At 34.7% G+C, this 16,267-nt stretch overlaps 2 protein-coding genes across 2 annotated transcripts; both read left to right on the forward strand.

Annotated features, from left to right (window-relative positions):
* The first annotated feature begins 753 nt into the window (after positions 1-753).
* Positions 754-8,468, forward strand: LOC116171433 (sodium/potassium-transporting ATPase subunit beta-1-like). The gene is made up of 6 exons (XM_031488282.1): positions 754-1,041; positions 3,697-3,948; positions 4,004-4,179; positions 4,232-4,336; positions 6,104-6,284; positions 7,975-8,468. Exons 1-6 carry the CDS (start codon positions 891-893, stop codon positions 8,094-8,096), a joined length of 987 nt encoding a protein of 328 aa, XP_031344142.1. The 5' UTR covers positions 754-890; the 3' UTR covers positions 8,097-8,468.
* A 3,566-nt stretch (positions 8,469-12,034) lies between these two features.
* Positions 12,035-13,328, forward strand: LOC116171140 (GTPase-activating protein skywalker-like). Its single transcript, XM_031487828.1, has 2 exons — positions 12,035-12,474; positions 12,689-13,328. The coding sequence occupies exon 2, from the start codon at positions 12,750-12,752 to the stop codon at positions 13,311-13,313; it is 564 nt and encodes a 187-aa protein (XP_031343688.1). The 5' UTR covers positions 12,035-12,474; positions 12,689-12,749; the 3' UTR covers positions 13,314-13,328.
* Positions 13,329-16,267: the final 2,939 nt, after the last annotated feature.

Below are 16,267 nucleotides of genomic sequence, written 5' to 3' on the forward strand. Positions count from 1 at the left end.
GCAACAGGGCGCAACGTTTTCAGCGGGGGCAAATTAGTCTACAACCGCCTGTTGCCAGTTTGTAGCACAAAACGCCGTTAGACATGATTTAGAGAGCCTTTTTCAGAAATGTCTCCCTGACTAGTAGGTACACGGCGAAGTTCGTGATTTATTTTCAGTTAAGTTTGATGACAGGCCAATCTTTTATAGTGTAATTATTTCACCCTTTCGTGATTGAAGAGAGATGATAGTCAAAGGCTTTGAATATAGACTACTATATTTTATAATCAAAGGTCAAAGGAACGATTTTTTGTAGTAGGTGAAAGGGTTCTCTAGATGTGTTGTCTATCTGATAGGAATTTACCATTTTAGATTGAAATGTTATTGTGATACAAATGTACTGTAGTAACCTCTGCACAAAACACGATTCAATAACTCAATTGGATCGAGGTCTATTAATCTTGAATTACCTATAGATTACAACACAGCACGTGCACTGTAGTGGAGTATAAAATAAGGGTAATTTGTAGTTTGTCTCTTTCTCCGCATTTTGTCATCCATTTAATTGCATAGGATAAATTAAGAAGCAATTTAAGCCATTTAATTTTTATATTGTAATTATTTATAGTGTTATCACCTTGTGTAAAAAAAAAAATGAACACGTGAGAGGGAACGTCATTGGTGTGATTAAACTAGTACGTCACTAAAACCGAACATTGTGCTGTGCTCTCCGTAGTTATATAAGACAAGGACGGAATTATTTATAAAGTTAACGAGCAAAGCAAACACAAGCAGAACTTCGTCGCTGTCTCCGTCTCGCCGCCAGTCTGCACTGTAGTCGAGTCGGTCAAGTCTATCACGTTACTTTTGTTTGTCATTCATAATCTGTTGCTCTACTAATTCGTTGCGGTATGGCCGTTCGTGGTAAAGAAAATGAAAACGGAGTTTACGAATTTCCTTATATGGCAAAGCCCGTTTATAGAACGAAATGGGAGGCCTTTAAAATATTTATGTGGAATCCAAGTACTAAAGAAGCTTTAGGTAGAACTGGTCAAAGTTGGGGTGAGTTATTTATACTACGAGTCTCCTTTTGATTATCGCCTCTAAAGTGACGATAATTATATATCAATCTTGCGCAACGTGGCATAATTTGTTCGTAACGTAATTTTCCATTTCCAATACTGAAAACTTTGTTACAAGCAATAGGTAGTTAATATCGGCCTGGCCTAGCCCTGTAAATCCAGACAAGTACTTTATTTGGACGGAAATTCCGACTAAGTAGATAAAAAAGTGATAAGTTTTAATTAGCGCGTTATTCAATAATTGAAAAATTACGGTAATTAACCGTCCACTTGTTTATGGTCGTCTATTCTTTCTGAAAATTGTTAAAATATACGCATAATTAGGGAGCATATTTTAATACAAATTAATTTATTACATACCGTAGAATTTCATTAAGTACCTACATCAAATTAAGACTTAAATCCCTATCTTCCTAGTTAAAACGGGACATAATTACTATTCTGAGATACTTATATTCAAACCAAAGTGTTCAGTAGGAATTAACATTGCCTTGCTAATCGAAGCTAATCAACGTTTGAAGGACCTTAATTCCATTTCGCTCACTTTCCTCTGAATGTACAGTATCAATTCAAAGATTATCTAATATCTTTGATAAATTTGATTATGAGATAGAGTGAAAAAATCATTTCTATATCTCAGGTTTGAGGTTTCAATATAAATGAGCAGGCCATTTATGCATTATTGACGTAAAGTAAGAAAAAGAAATAATGAAGTCGGAACTAACGGGCGATCAAAAATGAGTTGCTGTCGAGTCGCCTTTGGAAGTTCAAGTTAAATACGATTTCCCATGTAAACAAAAGTTCCAAAGGTGCAGCAACTCATTTTTGATCGCACAGTATTACTAACACAGGAGACACATTTCATAATTTTACATTGTTATCAATTCAAAGTTTGCAAGTTTCTTTACAGAATCATGAGTACAAACTATAATCAAAATTTAGATTCAAAACACTGGTTCAAAATGACCTGTATCCTCGTCTGTATAAAAAAAATTGTATCGATAATTCTATTATGCTATTTCCTTTCTAAAGTGTTAAAATTCACTAGTTATAATTTACGCGATTGAAGGGAGGAATGGGGCGAAAATAAATCTTGCACGAGTGCAGATTTTATCTAGAGCCACCCCTGTTGGTATAACTGAATTAGTTAAGGGCTTGATCAACTTGGGAGTTTTAATGTAAGATAGTACTAAAGTTGCTTTGTCCTTACTGATTTTTGCGTGGCGTATGTACTTACTTTTATTGATTTGTTATGTTCGCTGTACGTAATATATTTGTCTATAAATAAACAATGGTAATATGTAAAAAATTTGACTCTTTTAGTTTATAGAGTTTCTACTGGCTCTGGCTACAATGTAACGGGCGATCAAAAATGAGTTGCTGTTGAGTCGCCTTTGAAAGTTCAAGTTAAGTACGATTTCCCATGTAAACAAAAATTCCAAAGGCGACTCGACAGCAACTCATTTTTGATCGCATGGTATTAAATGGCGTTGCTTATTTCTCGAGATATTCCTGTGCTATCTTAATTTGACATTATTTCTTCATTAAATGGAGAAGTTGTTTCTTTAAAAAAGAAGAAAATCAAAGAAACCAAACTTGGTTCTATCATAGATTTTTTTTTGTAATTTTGTATGTAGGCTCGAATAAAAGTAAAACTGCTGCCAAATCGAAAATCATTATAGCTTGTAAAATTTATATTTAGGTTAATAACAATAATATGTTAATTATTTATTACAACCTCTCTCCATTTAAAATTTTAACACGCAAAAAATGGCTGCGAAAATGCCTATTATACTTATGTGAATGTATAACTTCAAAATCCGTTGTAGAATCTAAACGTTCATTTAAAAATCAATAATTAATTGTAGGAACTGTTAAATTACATTACAGTGTTGTATCAACTAGGAACTATTCGACGTAGACTGATCGTATTTGGTACAAATCTACTTCCATCTTTACCACAAGCATTTTTGAGATTTTGCGAATTGTGTACATATTTGCTTTTTAATAACGCAAATTGTGGTCAATACTTGAAGGGCGTTACCTTCGCTTCGGTTTTTATTCATAGCGTGTTATTCCACAATAAACATTAGCTTGGAAACATGACCGAATATCGCAACACGCCTTAGGTATAGGAAACGAAGTCAAATGTAGGTATCCGAATTTCCTTACCTTTGATATGAAAGGAATTCAGAACCTAACACGTAATCCCCCTGTTTAAATTGGATTATTATTTTTACTCCACTACTGTTAATGTGGGGAATAGAATAACAAAGATTATTCTTTGAAAAAACACCATCAAGACTAATTCTCATTTCAATCTAAATCACTGTCATCTAGCTAAAAAAAATCAATAAGAGCCTGTTCAAAAACTAATTGTAACTTAATTACAAAACGTATTGTTGACGTAGCGCCTACATCTATAACGTCTCACCTTTATTTATTGTGTTACATAAAATGGCGCACCTTGAATTGTCGGAGTAAAAATAGATTCTAGTTAGGTATTTAACCCATATAACCGCATCCATTCCTACTTATTCATAAAACGGAAATATAATTAAATTTCCCGGAAATTTAATAAAGCCCGCAATTACGTCGTCTATGCATGGCACTATTTTAATTCTCTCTATTACAGCCAAGATATTACTGTTCTACGTCATTTTTTACACCGGACTCTCTGCTCTCTTCGCAATATGCATGACCGGCTTATACGCAACTCTAAATTACGACCGGCCAAAATACGTCCACAACGATAGCATAATAGGAAACAATCCGGGATTAGGGTTCAGACCGATAGCCGAAGACGAAGGTGCTCTGATATGGTACAACTTGAAAGATCAAACGAGAACTATGTTTTGGGCCGATTTGGTAACTGGTTTTTTAAACGGTCGGTCTTTACGAATACGCGTACCTGCAAGTATGTACTTACTCGGCTTTTTCAGGTTATAAAATTAACCGAACAGGACCGACCTCTAAATTTTCACCCGATTGCGATTTTGATCAACCACCTGTGGAGGGTTCGGCTTGTCCCGTAACTGTATCCGATTTTGGTCCGTGTTCTCCGCCGTTTTATGGATATGATTCTGTTTCACCTTGTGTGTTCTTGAAATTAAATAGAGTAAACTACCCTTAGCAGCGCAAAATCGTAGACGTTACAGGTTTTTTTATAGGTACTGAATTGGGAGCCCAATTATTACAATACTACCGAGGGATTACCGGCAGAGATGCCACCGACTCTTGTACAAAGAATAAAAACTGCTATAGCTAAAAATGAAGTAAGTAACTAACATTTTAATCATAATAATTATAATTTTTCATTTTAAATATTGGGATCTCGGAAACCATAAGACATACGGATTCGGTTAAATAAGGAAAGAGTTGTAGGTTTAAGAGCTTATTCAAGATATGCTTTTGTTTTTTTTTAAAAATCCACAGTTTACTAGATATGATTGAAAAACAAATTTAGTGATTTTTCATTTAACTGTTGTAGAATTGTTATGATTAGAAATACAACAAAATGACACGAATAAAAGTTTTAGACATTTTGATGCTTAACGGGATGAACATACTAATTTATCTTTAGATCTTACAATTTTTGAGTACAAACTTTAATTTTTTTTAATGGTAGTCATAGTTGGCTTTGACATTTTTAAAAAGGACAAATTTTTCTCTTTATAACGATATAAGACTTGCTAAATCTACTTTAATAAATAAACGCTCTGCAGTAATTTTCATATTTCTCGGGAAAACACATTTTCTTATTAATTTTGGTGCGTAGAATCCAAAACCATTCGTACTTTTTCGATTAGACTTCTCAATCAAAAGTTATGGACTAAAAACCAATTTCGAAAGAAAATTAAAAAAAAAGGGCTGTAACTTTTGATTTAGTAGCCCAATCTTGGAACTGTTTGAAATTATGGAATCTACAGGCCTTATTCTATAAGAAAATGTTTTTTTCCGGTCGATCTGAGACAATTATTGAGAGGTAAGTAAACAGAGTTGGCCATGGAAAACAATATCTAGTGAGATAGGAACCTTTCATCTATGACGAAAATTGGACAGGCCAATGTTATCTTCATTTTCTACCAAATGAATTTCAAGATATGTAGGATGGGTTAGATTTGGAAACACGACGTAATTTACGCTGGTTTCAACACAACGGTGCCCCGCCGCACAACTAACTGCAAGTTAAATATTATAATAAACAGTAATTAAGAGAACAAAAATGTTTTCCATGGCAAAATCTGTTTTTACTACTCTTAATAATACAAACAGTTCTGTATCATGTTTATTTGTCAAAGTAAGTACAATGAACCATATATCATCGTAAACAGAAAAAAATGCACTTTTTAAAAATGTCACAGCCAACTATGATTACCATTTAAAAAAATTTTTGCGTTATAAATCGAACATTATAAAAGAAGAATAAATATTAATAAATGTATCTTATCAAGCGGAAAAAAATCTACAATTTTTGTTCTTTGCATATTTCTGTATTTCTAATACTAACGATTCTACAACAGTTAAATGAAAAATCACTAAATCTGTTTTTCGCTCATAATGTAAAAATAATAATAATTATAAAAAATTTTACCCTAGCAACACAGTTTCGTATAAAAAGCGTTTATTGTAGACTAAAACCCCACGTATACCTATAATTCGCATAAATCTTGGCGGATATTGCAATAGGAATATTATACGTTTACAAATATGAATAAAAATCTTATTTTAAACGTAGGTAAATTCGCCTACACAAAAACGTGTACGATACCATCAATACCGAATTGATCCTATAAAAGCGCTTTAAAAACGTTTTTTAAACGTAAGTGTGTTTGCTGCATTCGATGAGTACAATTATTTCCGAAGTAAATGACATTTTTAGAAAGTGTATCAAATTTGTTAACTGTTTATTAGCGCTGGTATGTCTTGTCTCAGTTAAATTTATTTGACAGTGAATTTCCATTTGCATCAGCAGTTGTTTATCAAAGAAGTTTAACTGAAACAACAAAAACCGTCCCTTTTTACGTTTTCTTTGTTTATAGTCAAACCAAATATGGCTAAGCTGTGAAGGGGAATATGATGCAGATAAGGAGCACTTGCATAACGCAACGTTTGGCTACTATCCCCCTAGTGGCGGATTTCCATCTTACTATTATCCCTACAATCACACGAAAAATGAGTATTTGAGTCCAATAATTGCTGTTCATATAAAAAACGCGCCAGGTAAGAAGTTGTTATACTATTACATTCAGGTATTATCTTATAGTTTTATTTTTAAAATATAGTTAGATTAATTGTTTGATTTTTCACTTAACCATGGGAGTATGGAGGCATAATAATTGTCTCATCTTGCGTATTATTAAACAGTACTGCAGTGATATTTCTTAAGAAGTAGATATAGGGATTTACGTGTCTTGTTTTTCCCTATAGCTACTTTTAAATGACAAAATCCTTCAGAAGGGCGCCTGATTTTATGCAACCAAAATAACAAAGATTTGTCAAGTCGTATTAATTAATGTAAATATTGTTGCTTTGGCTTCTGTATTTTTATTTTCGTTCGTATGCGATGTATATAACTGAAGAGAAAGTTGATATTATCAAGGCGTAAGAGTTTTATTTTCTGTGGAGTATGTAGAAAGGCACCCTTATAAGAAGAGATTTTGTCTTAAAAGGAAAATCAATACATGCAGTGGCGTATTTACGGGGGGGATTAAGGGGATATATCCCCCCCCCCCCCAGAAGAATTGAGTTATCATAGCTATTAGGTATTTAGGTAATACTCCGCTATCCGCTCCGCCCACTTTAAAATAAAGGCAATAATATATAGGTATATATAGAGAGCAATTTTGGTTTTGGTTAAAGTCTAAAGTCACTAAAATCTAAATATTCTGTAGTATTCAGTATTCACTATTCAGTGAGTGATCAGTGTTGGCAGTCAACGATTTGGCTATTCGGCATCGATCGGCAATTCGCTACATTGATGTCCAAAATAACAAATAGTATCAGGTACTTAGTACTGCTACTGAGGTGAAGTACCTGCGTCCTGCCTTTCACGAAATGACGAAAATAAGAATTTTAAATTTTAGAAACAGGAATTTTTTTGCCCATAGCTTTTGATTGAGACGTCTAATCGAAAAAGTACGAATCGTTTTGGATTCTACGCACCCAAATTAATAAGGAAAAGTTTTTTCCCGAGAAATTTTGGTGCAGTCGATTTTTGGTAAAAAAGGAAGGTAATAACTGCCTTTTTTTTGCCCAGAAAAAAAAATTGTCTCAGATCGACCGGAAAAAAATATTTTCTTATAGAATGTGGCCTGTAGAATCCATAATTTCAAACAGTTCCAAGATCGGACTACTAGATCAAAAGTTACAGCCCTTTGAATTTTTTGTCGAAATTGGTTTTTTTGCCCATAAATATACCTATTATTCAAAGTTTTCGTTGACTAATTAAAGCAAAAGCAATAAAGGGGCCTGTCAGCAGTAAGAAATAAAATACCGTTCTAATCTAATCTTTTTCGCCTGTACAATAATAAATAGATAAATGACTACCAGCATCAGCAACCTGCAACCCAATTTCTATTTCTTACCCCCCCCCTCCCCCTTCTAGTACGCACTGGGTGACTGTATGTGCCACGAACTTGTTTAATCCCCCCCCCCAGAATACATTTCTACGTACGCCACTGAATACATGTAAATCCCTATCTACTTCTCAATAAATATCACTGTATAAGTTGCCACACTACTTACACAAATCACCTTTCCATTGCAAAATATGGGAGGAAATTCCATTATGCCATTTTTCATTATGATTATCACCTTGCAAAGATTTGTTCCATAATTGTACATAATTTTTCGATAACTTCTCGCATTAAAATATTTCAGCTGTCGCGTGATACCCTCTTTTGTTTTGCAGGTGGAGTTATGATAAACATTGAATGTCGAGCGTGGGCTAAGAATCTTGTTTATGTCGGAGGTTCGCCTCACAAAAGGAAAGGGTCCGTCCACTTTGAACTTATGCGAGATGATGTTTTATAAAGCGTACTTGCATTTTTAGACAAACCAGTTTTCCCTATTATTACTGTACTTAACTGTTTTGTCCATTTAGTGTTGTCATTTTTGTTCTTATTAGTGGCTGTCTATTAACAATGGTGTCAATATTAATAGCTGAAAATCACGTACTTAGTTTTGTAATATTTGCCCATATGGACAACAATTTCGTAAGTGTATATCAGTATATGTAAATATTTATGTAGTATTTAGTGATTAGAATTATTTGTGCCTTCTGTATTGTGCAGAATTCTCCTATAAGTGCTTCTTATGAATATTGAAGATCGCATTAGAAATATTTTAAATAGGATTGTTGTGATCTTGACAAATATATTCTGGTTGCATCTGTATCTATTATTATATTATGTTATCTTTTTTTTGTGTACGATACCTTATTATTAACGAGCGAGTTCGCGATTTTGGACTTTCTGTTTGTGTAAAAGATAACTCCGGAACAGTTTTGAATTTTCCAATTCTGTTTTCAGTATTTTTTTATCATCAAGTCACCCAAGGAAGAACTGATTTAAATGTTCAGTGACCCAGGAGCTCGTTTGCTATATTTGTTACAAGTTTGTTTAATATTAAAGTAAAGGTGTGGTTATAAATATAGAGGAGTTATGTATATTGAGCATGTAACATATACATACAGGATTGGGCCAAAGACTTCACAGGGTTTCTTTATGGCACGAAGTGATATTTTCTAGGGACTAATACTGGTGTAATGAAATGTATGTTGTGTATTTGGATGACCTAATTTTTACCTACTTAGTCTTATACGACTAGGTTGTCATTTTCACTACTTGACTGTAGAACAAGGCTATTGGTGGGTTTATTTTGATGCAAAAAATGCATCTATTCTATTTACAAAGCATTTTACATTTTAATTAAGTTTAAATCTGGAACCGATCTCTGATTAGTTGAATTGCTAATATAGTTTTTGCACGGGTATGATTCCGATTCGCAATGCAATTTCATAATTGTCTTCGTTTTAATTACAATAAGTAAAGTAAATCCCAGGATAACAGTTAAAAATAATACGTAAAATATTATTACTTTCCCTGCAATTTCACATAAAAGCTACGGAAAAAATGGCCGGTAAGGAACTCACACCAACTTGTAGGTGTTTGACCACAAATTCTATTTTTTTGTTTATTCCATAAAAATGTCTTAAAAGATTTCCATTTTCCTTGAGAAGGGGGTAGTCTTCTATCAATGAAATGAATCGCCAAAGTACTGGCTACATTCCCCGTAATGGTAGGAAAGGCTTTACTTAAAAAATGATGCATAGCTGTTGTCAAACTAAACGTCAACTTTTTTTTCAAAGTATTGGCTTGCTTGATTCATTATTTTATAAGGCTAATGGCCGTTTGCACCGACAAATTTAAACATAGCTTAAAATCCATGGCAACGATTATTGAGAATGGTTGCCATGGGTTTTAAGACGCTTGGATTTATGATTGTATTATAGGTAGATACATGGGAATTTAGTGTTGATCATCCTGGTCAAGTCTTCAAATGACCCATTTTGGAGAGAAATGTTTCTTTTCCCATATTCACAGTTGCCGATTCCATCAAGTAGGTATGTGAAGGATTATGGATTGGTTAGCGTAAAGATCCATATCACCTACAGTCCAGCATTCTCAACAAAATAGTGAAACAAATGCAAGTAATCTAGGCGATAAAGACATCTAACTGGACATTTTGAGGTGGAAAAGAAAAAAATGGTGGAATATGTTCAGTTAGGTGTCAGAAACAACATATTAAAAATCCCACCCCCCAGACACTGTGCTAAAGGCTCCAGCCACCCCACCATCCCCCAAAAACCGTGTTTTCGCTCTTTTTGGCTGATATCTCGCGATAAATGAGGTCTATATGAAATATTTTTAGCTGAAAATATTTCTCGGGAAATGTTATACAAGGTAGATACTCAGAAGTTAGCCTAGGTGTACCTCTTAGCCTAGGAAATTCATAAAAGAGGCGAAAATCATCAATTTTCCTGGCTTTTTGCAAATATATCGCGACCTTTAGGGCTAGATGAAATATTTTTAGCTGAAAATGCTCCTCGTGAAATTTCTTACAAGGTAGATAGTCTATAACTTTTGATTGAGTAGTCTGATCGAAAAAGTACGAATTGATTTGGATTCTACGCACCCAAATTAATAAGAAAAAGTGTTTTCCCGAGAAATTTTGGTGTAGTCAATTTTTGGTAAAAAGGAAGGTTATACACTGCCTTTTTTTGAGCCCCGAAAAAAAAATTGTCTCAGATCGACCCGGAAAAAAATTTTCTTATAGAATGTGGCCTGTAGAATCCATAATTTTAAACAGTTCCAAGATTGGGCTACTAGTTCAAAAGTTACAGCCCTTTGAATTTTTTTTCAAATTGGTTTCTAGTCTATAACTTTTGATTGAGAAGTCTGATCGAAAAAGTACGAATTGATTTGGATAAGTATAAGGATAATGATTACGTTGAGGTATAAATGAATGTGTGAATATTTTAGTATGAAAATACTGTTTTTACGTGAATAAATGGTACATAGAAATACTTTGTTTTACAATGAATATTTCCTCACACATGAAAGTTGAAGGTGAAAGGTGACTTTACGCCAACTCTTCAGTTACCTATCTCGTATGAAATTGCACGAAGAACATTTTCAGCTAAACATATTTCATCTAGCCCTGACGGTCGCGATATTTTTGCAAAAAACCTAAAAAAAAACACGAAAATGATGATTTTCGCCTCCTTTTATGAATTTTCTAGGCTAAGAGGTACACCTATAGGCTAACTTCTGAGTATCTATCTTGTAAAAAATTTCACGAGGAGCATTTTCAGCAAAAAATATTTCATCTAGCCCTAAAGGTCGCGATATATTTGCAAAAAGCCACGAAAATTGATGATTTTCGCCGCTTTTATGAATTTCCTAGGCTAAGAGGTACACCTAGGCTAACTTCTGAGTATCTACCTTGTATGAAATTTCCCGAGAAATATTTTCAGCTAAAAAAATATTTCATATAGACCTCATAGATCGCGAGATATCAGCCAAAAAGAGCGAAAACACGGTTTTTGGGGGATGGTGGCTGGAGCCTTTAGCACAGTGTCTGGGGGGTGGGATTTTTAATATGTTGTTTTTGACACCTAACTGAACATATTCCACCATTTTTTTTCTTTTCCACCTCAAAATGTCCAGTTTGCCAATTGTACAGTCTCTATCGCCTAGACTAAAGTAGAAAGTGAAAGTCCATCTTTCAGATGGTGATATTCATGGAGCTATACGTCTCATGAAACATGATTCCATCACTTTAAGCAATGATTTAACTGCTGCTTGAAAAACATTAACTTATCCTGAGTCTACTAGTTTATTGAAAGATCACAGTTAAGAGGTGGTTTGATATTCGGGGGGTCTTTCACAACCTTAAAGAAATCGGCGTAATAAAACGTATTGCTGTGGGAAATCCACGGAGAAGACTTGTGTTCATGACAGTATTTTAACGTAGGTATGAAACCTGAGTTATTTCACCTGATCAACTTGTAGTTGGGGTAAACGGTGGGGCTCAAGTGGGGACCCATACTGCGGTGAGATATTTCTCGTATGGAATACCCCCAGGAAAGGGAGATTTGGTAAGCCTTTCCCAAAAGTAACGGGCGATCAAAAATGAGTTGATGTCGAGTCGCCTTTGTACGATTTTTCGTGTAAACAAAAATTCCAAAGGTCACTCGACAGCAACTAATTTTTTTCAAGAAAAGATAATCATTTCCTCCTGTGCCGTTCACCAACGTGGTACACTCGTGTATATACGGTTGCCTACATACAATAAATTTTTCTGGGTAATGTTAATACCATAGAAGTATTTTTGGTTGATACCACTTTGTTATGCACTTGCGTTCTCGTTTTAAAAGACCGCGTGATTAGATACCACGTGTTAGTGAAATGTCGGTCACGTTATCCTATGGGATTTCTCGATTGTAAAGGAGTGGTTTAATACTGTACGGAGCGGGAGTATCGGGAAGTGATAAATCGGCAACAATTCGATAAAATAAAAAAAAAAACTTGGGTAGTTACTCTAGACACTTCCTGTACTATTTGTTTAATAATTTACGAAGTTTATTCGGGTTTTAACACACATTCTACCGCTGTAGTATGTGACATTTATACAGCAAATATTCATCCACTTAGGATTAAACTCTTATATACCTACCTACTATAATAATAATAATAATAATACGTGGGTATAGTTCGCGAGAGGGTTGAGTAATCGCGTAAAAACAATTGGCGCTGACAGCGGGTGTATCGATCGTCCATTTCCCTAATGTCTGTGTTGCAAGGGTTAAGAATAGTCTACCATTAAATCTTCCAGGGCAAACAGAAATGTAGGTATACATTTAATCGTTCCGCGGGGGTGTTGCCGAGTCTGCAGTGTGCTTTGAATTAAAAGGCAGAGCACGTACCGTGTTTTGAAACTGGGCAGCTCATTATCTGATTAAAATCAATTTTATTGTCATTGGTTCTGCCGTTTCTCTTGTCACGCTTCTAATCTCTTTTAAGTCTGTCAAATCCTATTGCAGAGTGCACTTTATTTTCTAGATCAAAAAATGGTGCAGGACCTCACGTAATCTACTGCGCTTATTGGGCAGTAGGTTTAGAGATGCCCACTATGCTCTCGGTTTTAGAAGAAGAAGAAGGCACCGTAAATGGATTTCCTTCTCACGTGGACGCCAGTGCAATAACAATTTTACCTCCGAGTCCGACTAATAAGCCGCTCAAAACTTTTTTGGACGTACAAACGCTCGTGCTGCAGGGACGTAAACAAGATGTTAAGAACATACTTCGTAATAACGGCTGGCCTGTAGATAATTTAATTAGGAAACAGTTATGGCCAATGTTATGTGGACAGCATCACAACAGTAAATCAAGTGATTCGGATGGATTTTACTGGGACATGGTTACGCAAGTGTTTGGTAGTACGGAAATTCCCGACAAATCGGTTAGCTTACCTCCGTTTGTGGAACCGGCTCACTGCCAGGCTTACTATCTTACACATCGTGGACGTAGTATAGCGGATCGTGTAGTGTCTGTTCTCGGATACGCTTGCCCAGATATTGTGTATAGTCCCAGTTTATATCCCATATGTGCACTGCTTCTTCATTTCATGTCGGGTAAGTACCAATACTATTTATTACACACACACACAAGGGCCGATTGTTGCTGAGTTCCATATTAAAGACAAATACTTGCTCATTGGGGTTATACGGATGTACCCATCGCTTTTTGTGCGTGAAGATATGAGATATACGAACTGACATAGGCGGCTGTTAAAATGAAATTCTTGGAAGAGTTTGTCTGTGGTCAAAACTAAATCTACAAAGTACAAGAGGGTGATTTTAAGATCCCCATTAAAGTCCAAAATCAGGCTGAAGACAGAAAATAAATACGGGTAAAGTCAGCATACTTGTTGCTCGGGAAATCAATATAACAACACCAACATAGGGCTACATAGAATTTATGTGAGGTCATGGATCATTGCATGTGTCCCTGAACAATAATGTTACCCTGGCGATAGTGTAATTTAAAAAACCCGCAACCTGCAGCGTCTATAGTTTTTGTGCGAATTGAATGCAATTTGGCATCAGTGCAGGGGTGGAAAATATGCATTAAAAGGCATATTCGATTGTTTTTTATGACGTTGTTTCACAGGGAGTGATAACAACTTTTGAATTTTAAATGAGACTCTGTATACTATTATATATTTCGTTAGAACGTGACATTCTCAATACAATAATACCTCATATGCGAACTTTCGATGCTTTAATTGTAAATTTAAAGTTAAATTTTATCTAGTGTGTCATGACTCATGAGTCATGACTATGTTAAAACAAAGAATTTTTTAGTCGAGGATGATTAGAAATAGTATATTACGTAACGAGTGTTGAAAGCGATACTTTTCACACGAGATGTGAAGTTTGCCATACGAGGCGAAGCCGAGTGTGGCAATCACACGAGTGTGAAAAGTGGCTTTCAAACGAGTCATGTACACTATTTTTCCTACGACTCTCCATACAACCAAAATACTTACATAATGAAACAAAAGTTATTTTATTTCGAACCAACTACTAAAACTATCTAAAAATACGAAATAGATTCAATTTCTCTTTAACGAACTATTGTTATAATTACTTTAGCAAAGACTAAAGAGGTACTTGTGGTTTGGAGCTTCTGCAAGAAATTTACTAATATTATTAGACGTACGCTACTTTTTATACCTCAGCCGTAATTTAGTTGGTAGTAATTCGAGTGTAGTGGATTTTGCCTCTTCTCTGATGTTGGGTGGAGTACACTCTACATCCATGGAAGAATCACTTTTCGCCATTAAAAATAAGTAAGGAATTAAATGTGTAGCACAAGGGAATAAACTCAAGAATAAACTAATCGCAATTTTAGAGTTTGACGTACGCCTACTACGTTGATGTTACAAGAAGATTAGACTACTACGAAAGCAAAACGTAACATGCGATTTGCTTTCTACTACATGGTAAATCTTATGAGAAAGCAAATCACACGGGTGCGTTTTGTTTTCCGTTACATTTTGCCATAAGTGAGCGAAATTGTCAATTTTCAAGTAAACATAATTGTACGACATATGTCATTTTCAATGAAAGTCGTAGGAAATAGTTATTTACATAAAAGTCCGGAAAATGACACATTACTGGCGAGGAAATATTGAAGTACGACTCCCCTGGGGACGAGTACTTTAATTTCCGAGCCCGAGTCAGAGTTTTGTATTAAATTTGACCCCAAATCGTATTTGAGTATAACATTTCAATTTTTATATAGAACTTTTGATTAATGTCAATCTGTTAATGATGACAGGAGTCATTATAGACGTTTAGCAATGTCACAGGTGCGGCCGATAAAGTGACGGTGCGGCCGGTAAAGTGACAGGTGCAACCAGTAAAGTGACAGGCTCTGTCTCTGTCATGGAAACTAAAATTTCCTATTTAAGCGAGCTCTAAAATGGGATATGAAAAGCTCCTAAATAACTCCTAAATCGGATACCATTCTTAAATTGATTCACAATAGTTGGGGTACTAGGTCCAGCGGGATAATTTCCTAACAGAAAGTAGGCATGACGAATTCGGGTAAATTATGTTGCTAAACAGTATGTTTATCGAAAAGATTAAATGTACCGGAAATATGTAAGGAACAGTGCAATAACAAATCGGTGGTCATTTTTGGATTTTGGAACGTAGAAAAATGAAGAAAATGTTAACAGCTTTCATTTAGTGCCAGAAAGAACCAGACGAGTTTTGTATTAAATTTTACACGAATTCGTCCTTTTTAATATAAAATTTCAAAATTTTGATATAGAACTTTTGATTAATGTCAATCTGTCAGTGATGACATTATACATTACGAATCTGATAAATGCGGCCGGAAAAGTGACAGATGCGACCGGTAAAGTGATATAGTGCAGGGAAAGTAATCAGATATACCTATTAGTTATTTCATTATTTCTATACTACAGCTTTACACATAATTTTTTCAGAAACTACAATCAACATTGAAAAATTACCTATTTTTAATTTTAAATTTCATCATTAAGATTAATGTAGCAATTGTTTTTTACTTTCCTCACTGGAATGAGGAAAATTACTTTTTTAGAGACGAAAGTAGTTGTTTTAGAAGTAGTTTCAGAAAAATGTACCTATTACCAGTTACCACAGACATAGTATAATGTTGTCTGTGTCTTTGCACAAAACAGCAATAAAGCCATGCCCAAAACTGCCCAAGTGTCCACACCTTTACCTTTATTCCATAATTACAATGACAATGTTAGGTAACAGCTTTCATTTAGTGTATAAGAAAGAACTAAAAAAAGGAACCTTCATTGTAATTTGCCCAGCTCCTAGACGTCACGACTGATATTCAAAATCCCCACCTTTACAAGTTAGTCTTTTCTGATAAACAAAACCACAAAAACACCAAAAAAAAGTTATGTAACACGTAATGAAAGCATTTTGTCATTCGTTTGAATTGGTGTAATCTGGTTTCGTCATTGTCAAAAAATCACTTTCTACATAGGTATGACTATTATATCTAGATACTTCCAGTAAAAAAATGGTTAAACTGCACTTTTTAAAACAAACCTTTTAGGTGAAATCGGAA

Source organism: Photinus pyralis, unplaced genomic scaffold (genome assembly GCF_008802855.1).
Source record: "Photinus pyralis isolate 1611_PpyrPB1 unplaced genomic scaffold, Ppyr1.3 Ppyr1.4_LG5, whole genome shotgun sequence".
In the NCBI taxonomy this organism is placed as follows: domain Eukaryota; kingdom Metazoa; phylum Arthropoda; class Insecta; order Coleoptera; family Lampyridae; genus Photinus; species Photinus pyralis.

What these genes read in the sequence shown, in the direction of transcription:
- LOC116171433 (XM_031488282.1), top strand. Translation starts at nt 891, where the DNA reads ATGGCCGTTCGTGGTAAAGAAAATGAAAACGGAGTTTACGAATTTCCT. An exon ending in TGTTCTTGAAATTAAATAGA is followed by an intron (nt 4,180 to 4,231) that starts GTAAACTACCCT and finishes GTTTTTTTATAG; the next exon opens with GTACTGAATTGGGAGCCCAA. An exon ending in TCATATAAAAAACGCGCCAG is followed by an intron (nt 6,285 to 7,974) that starts GTAAGAAGTTGT and finishes TTTGTTTTGCAG; the next exon opens with GTGGAGTTATGATAAACATT.
- LOC116171140 (XM_031487828.1), top strand. Translation starts at nt 12,750, where the DNA reads ATGCCCACTATGCTCTCGGTTTTAGAAGAAGAAGAAGGCACCGTAAAT.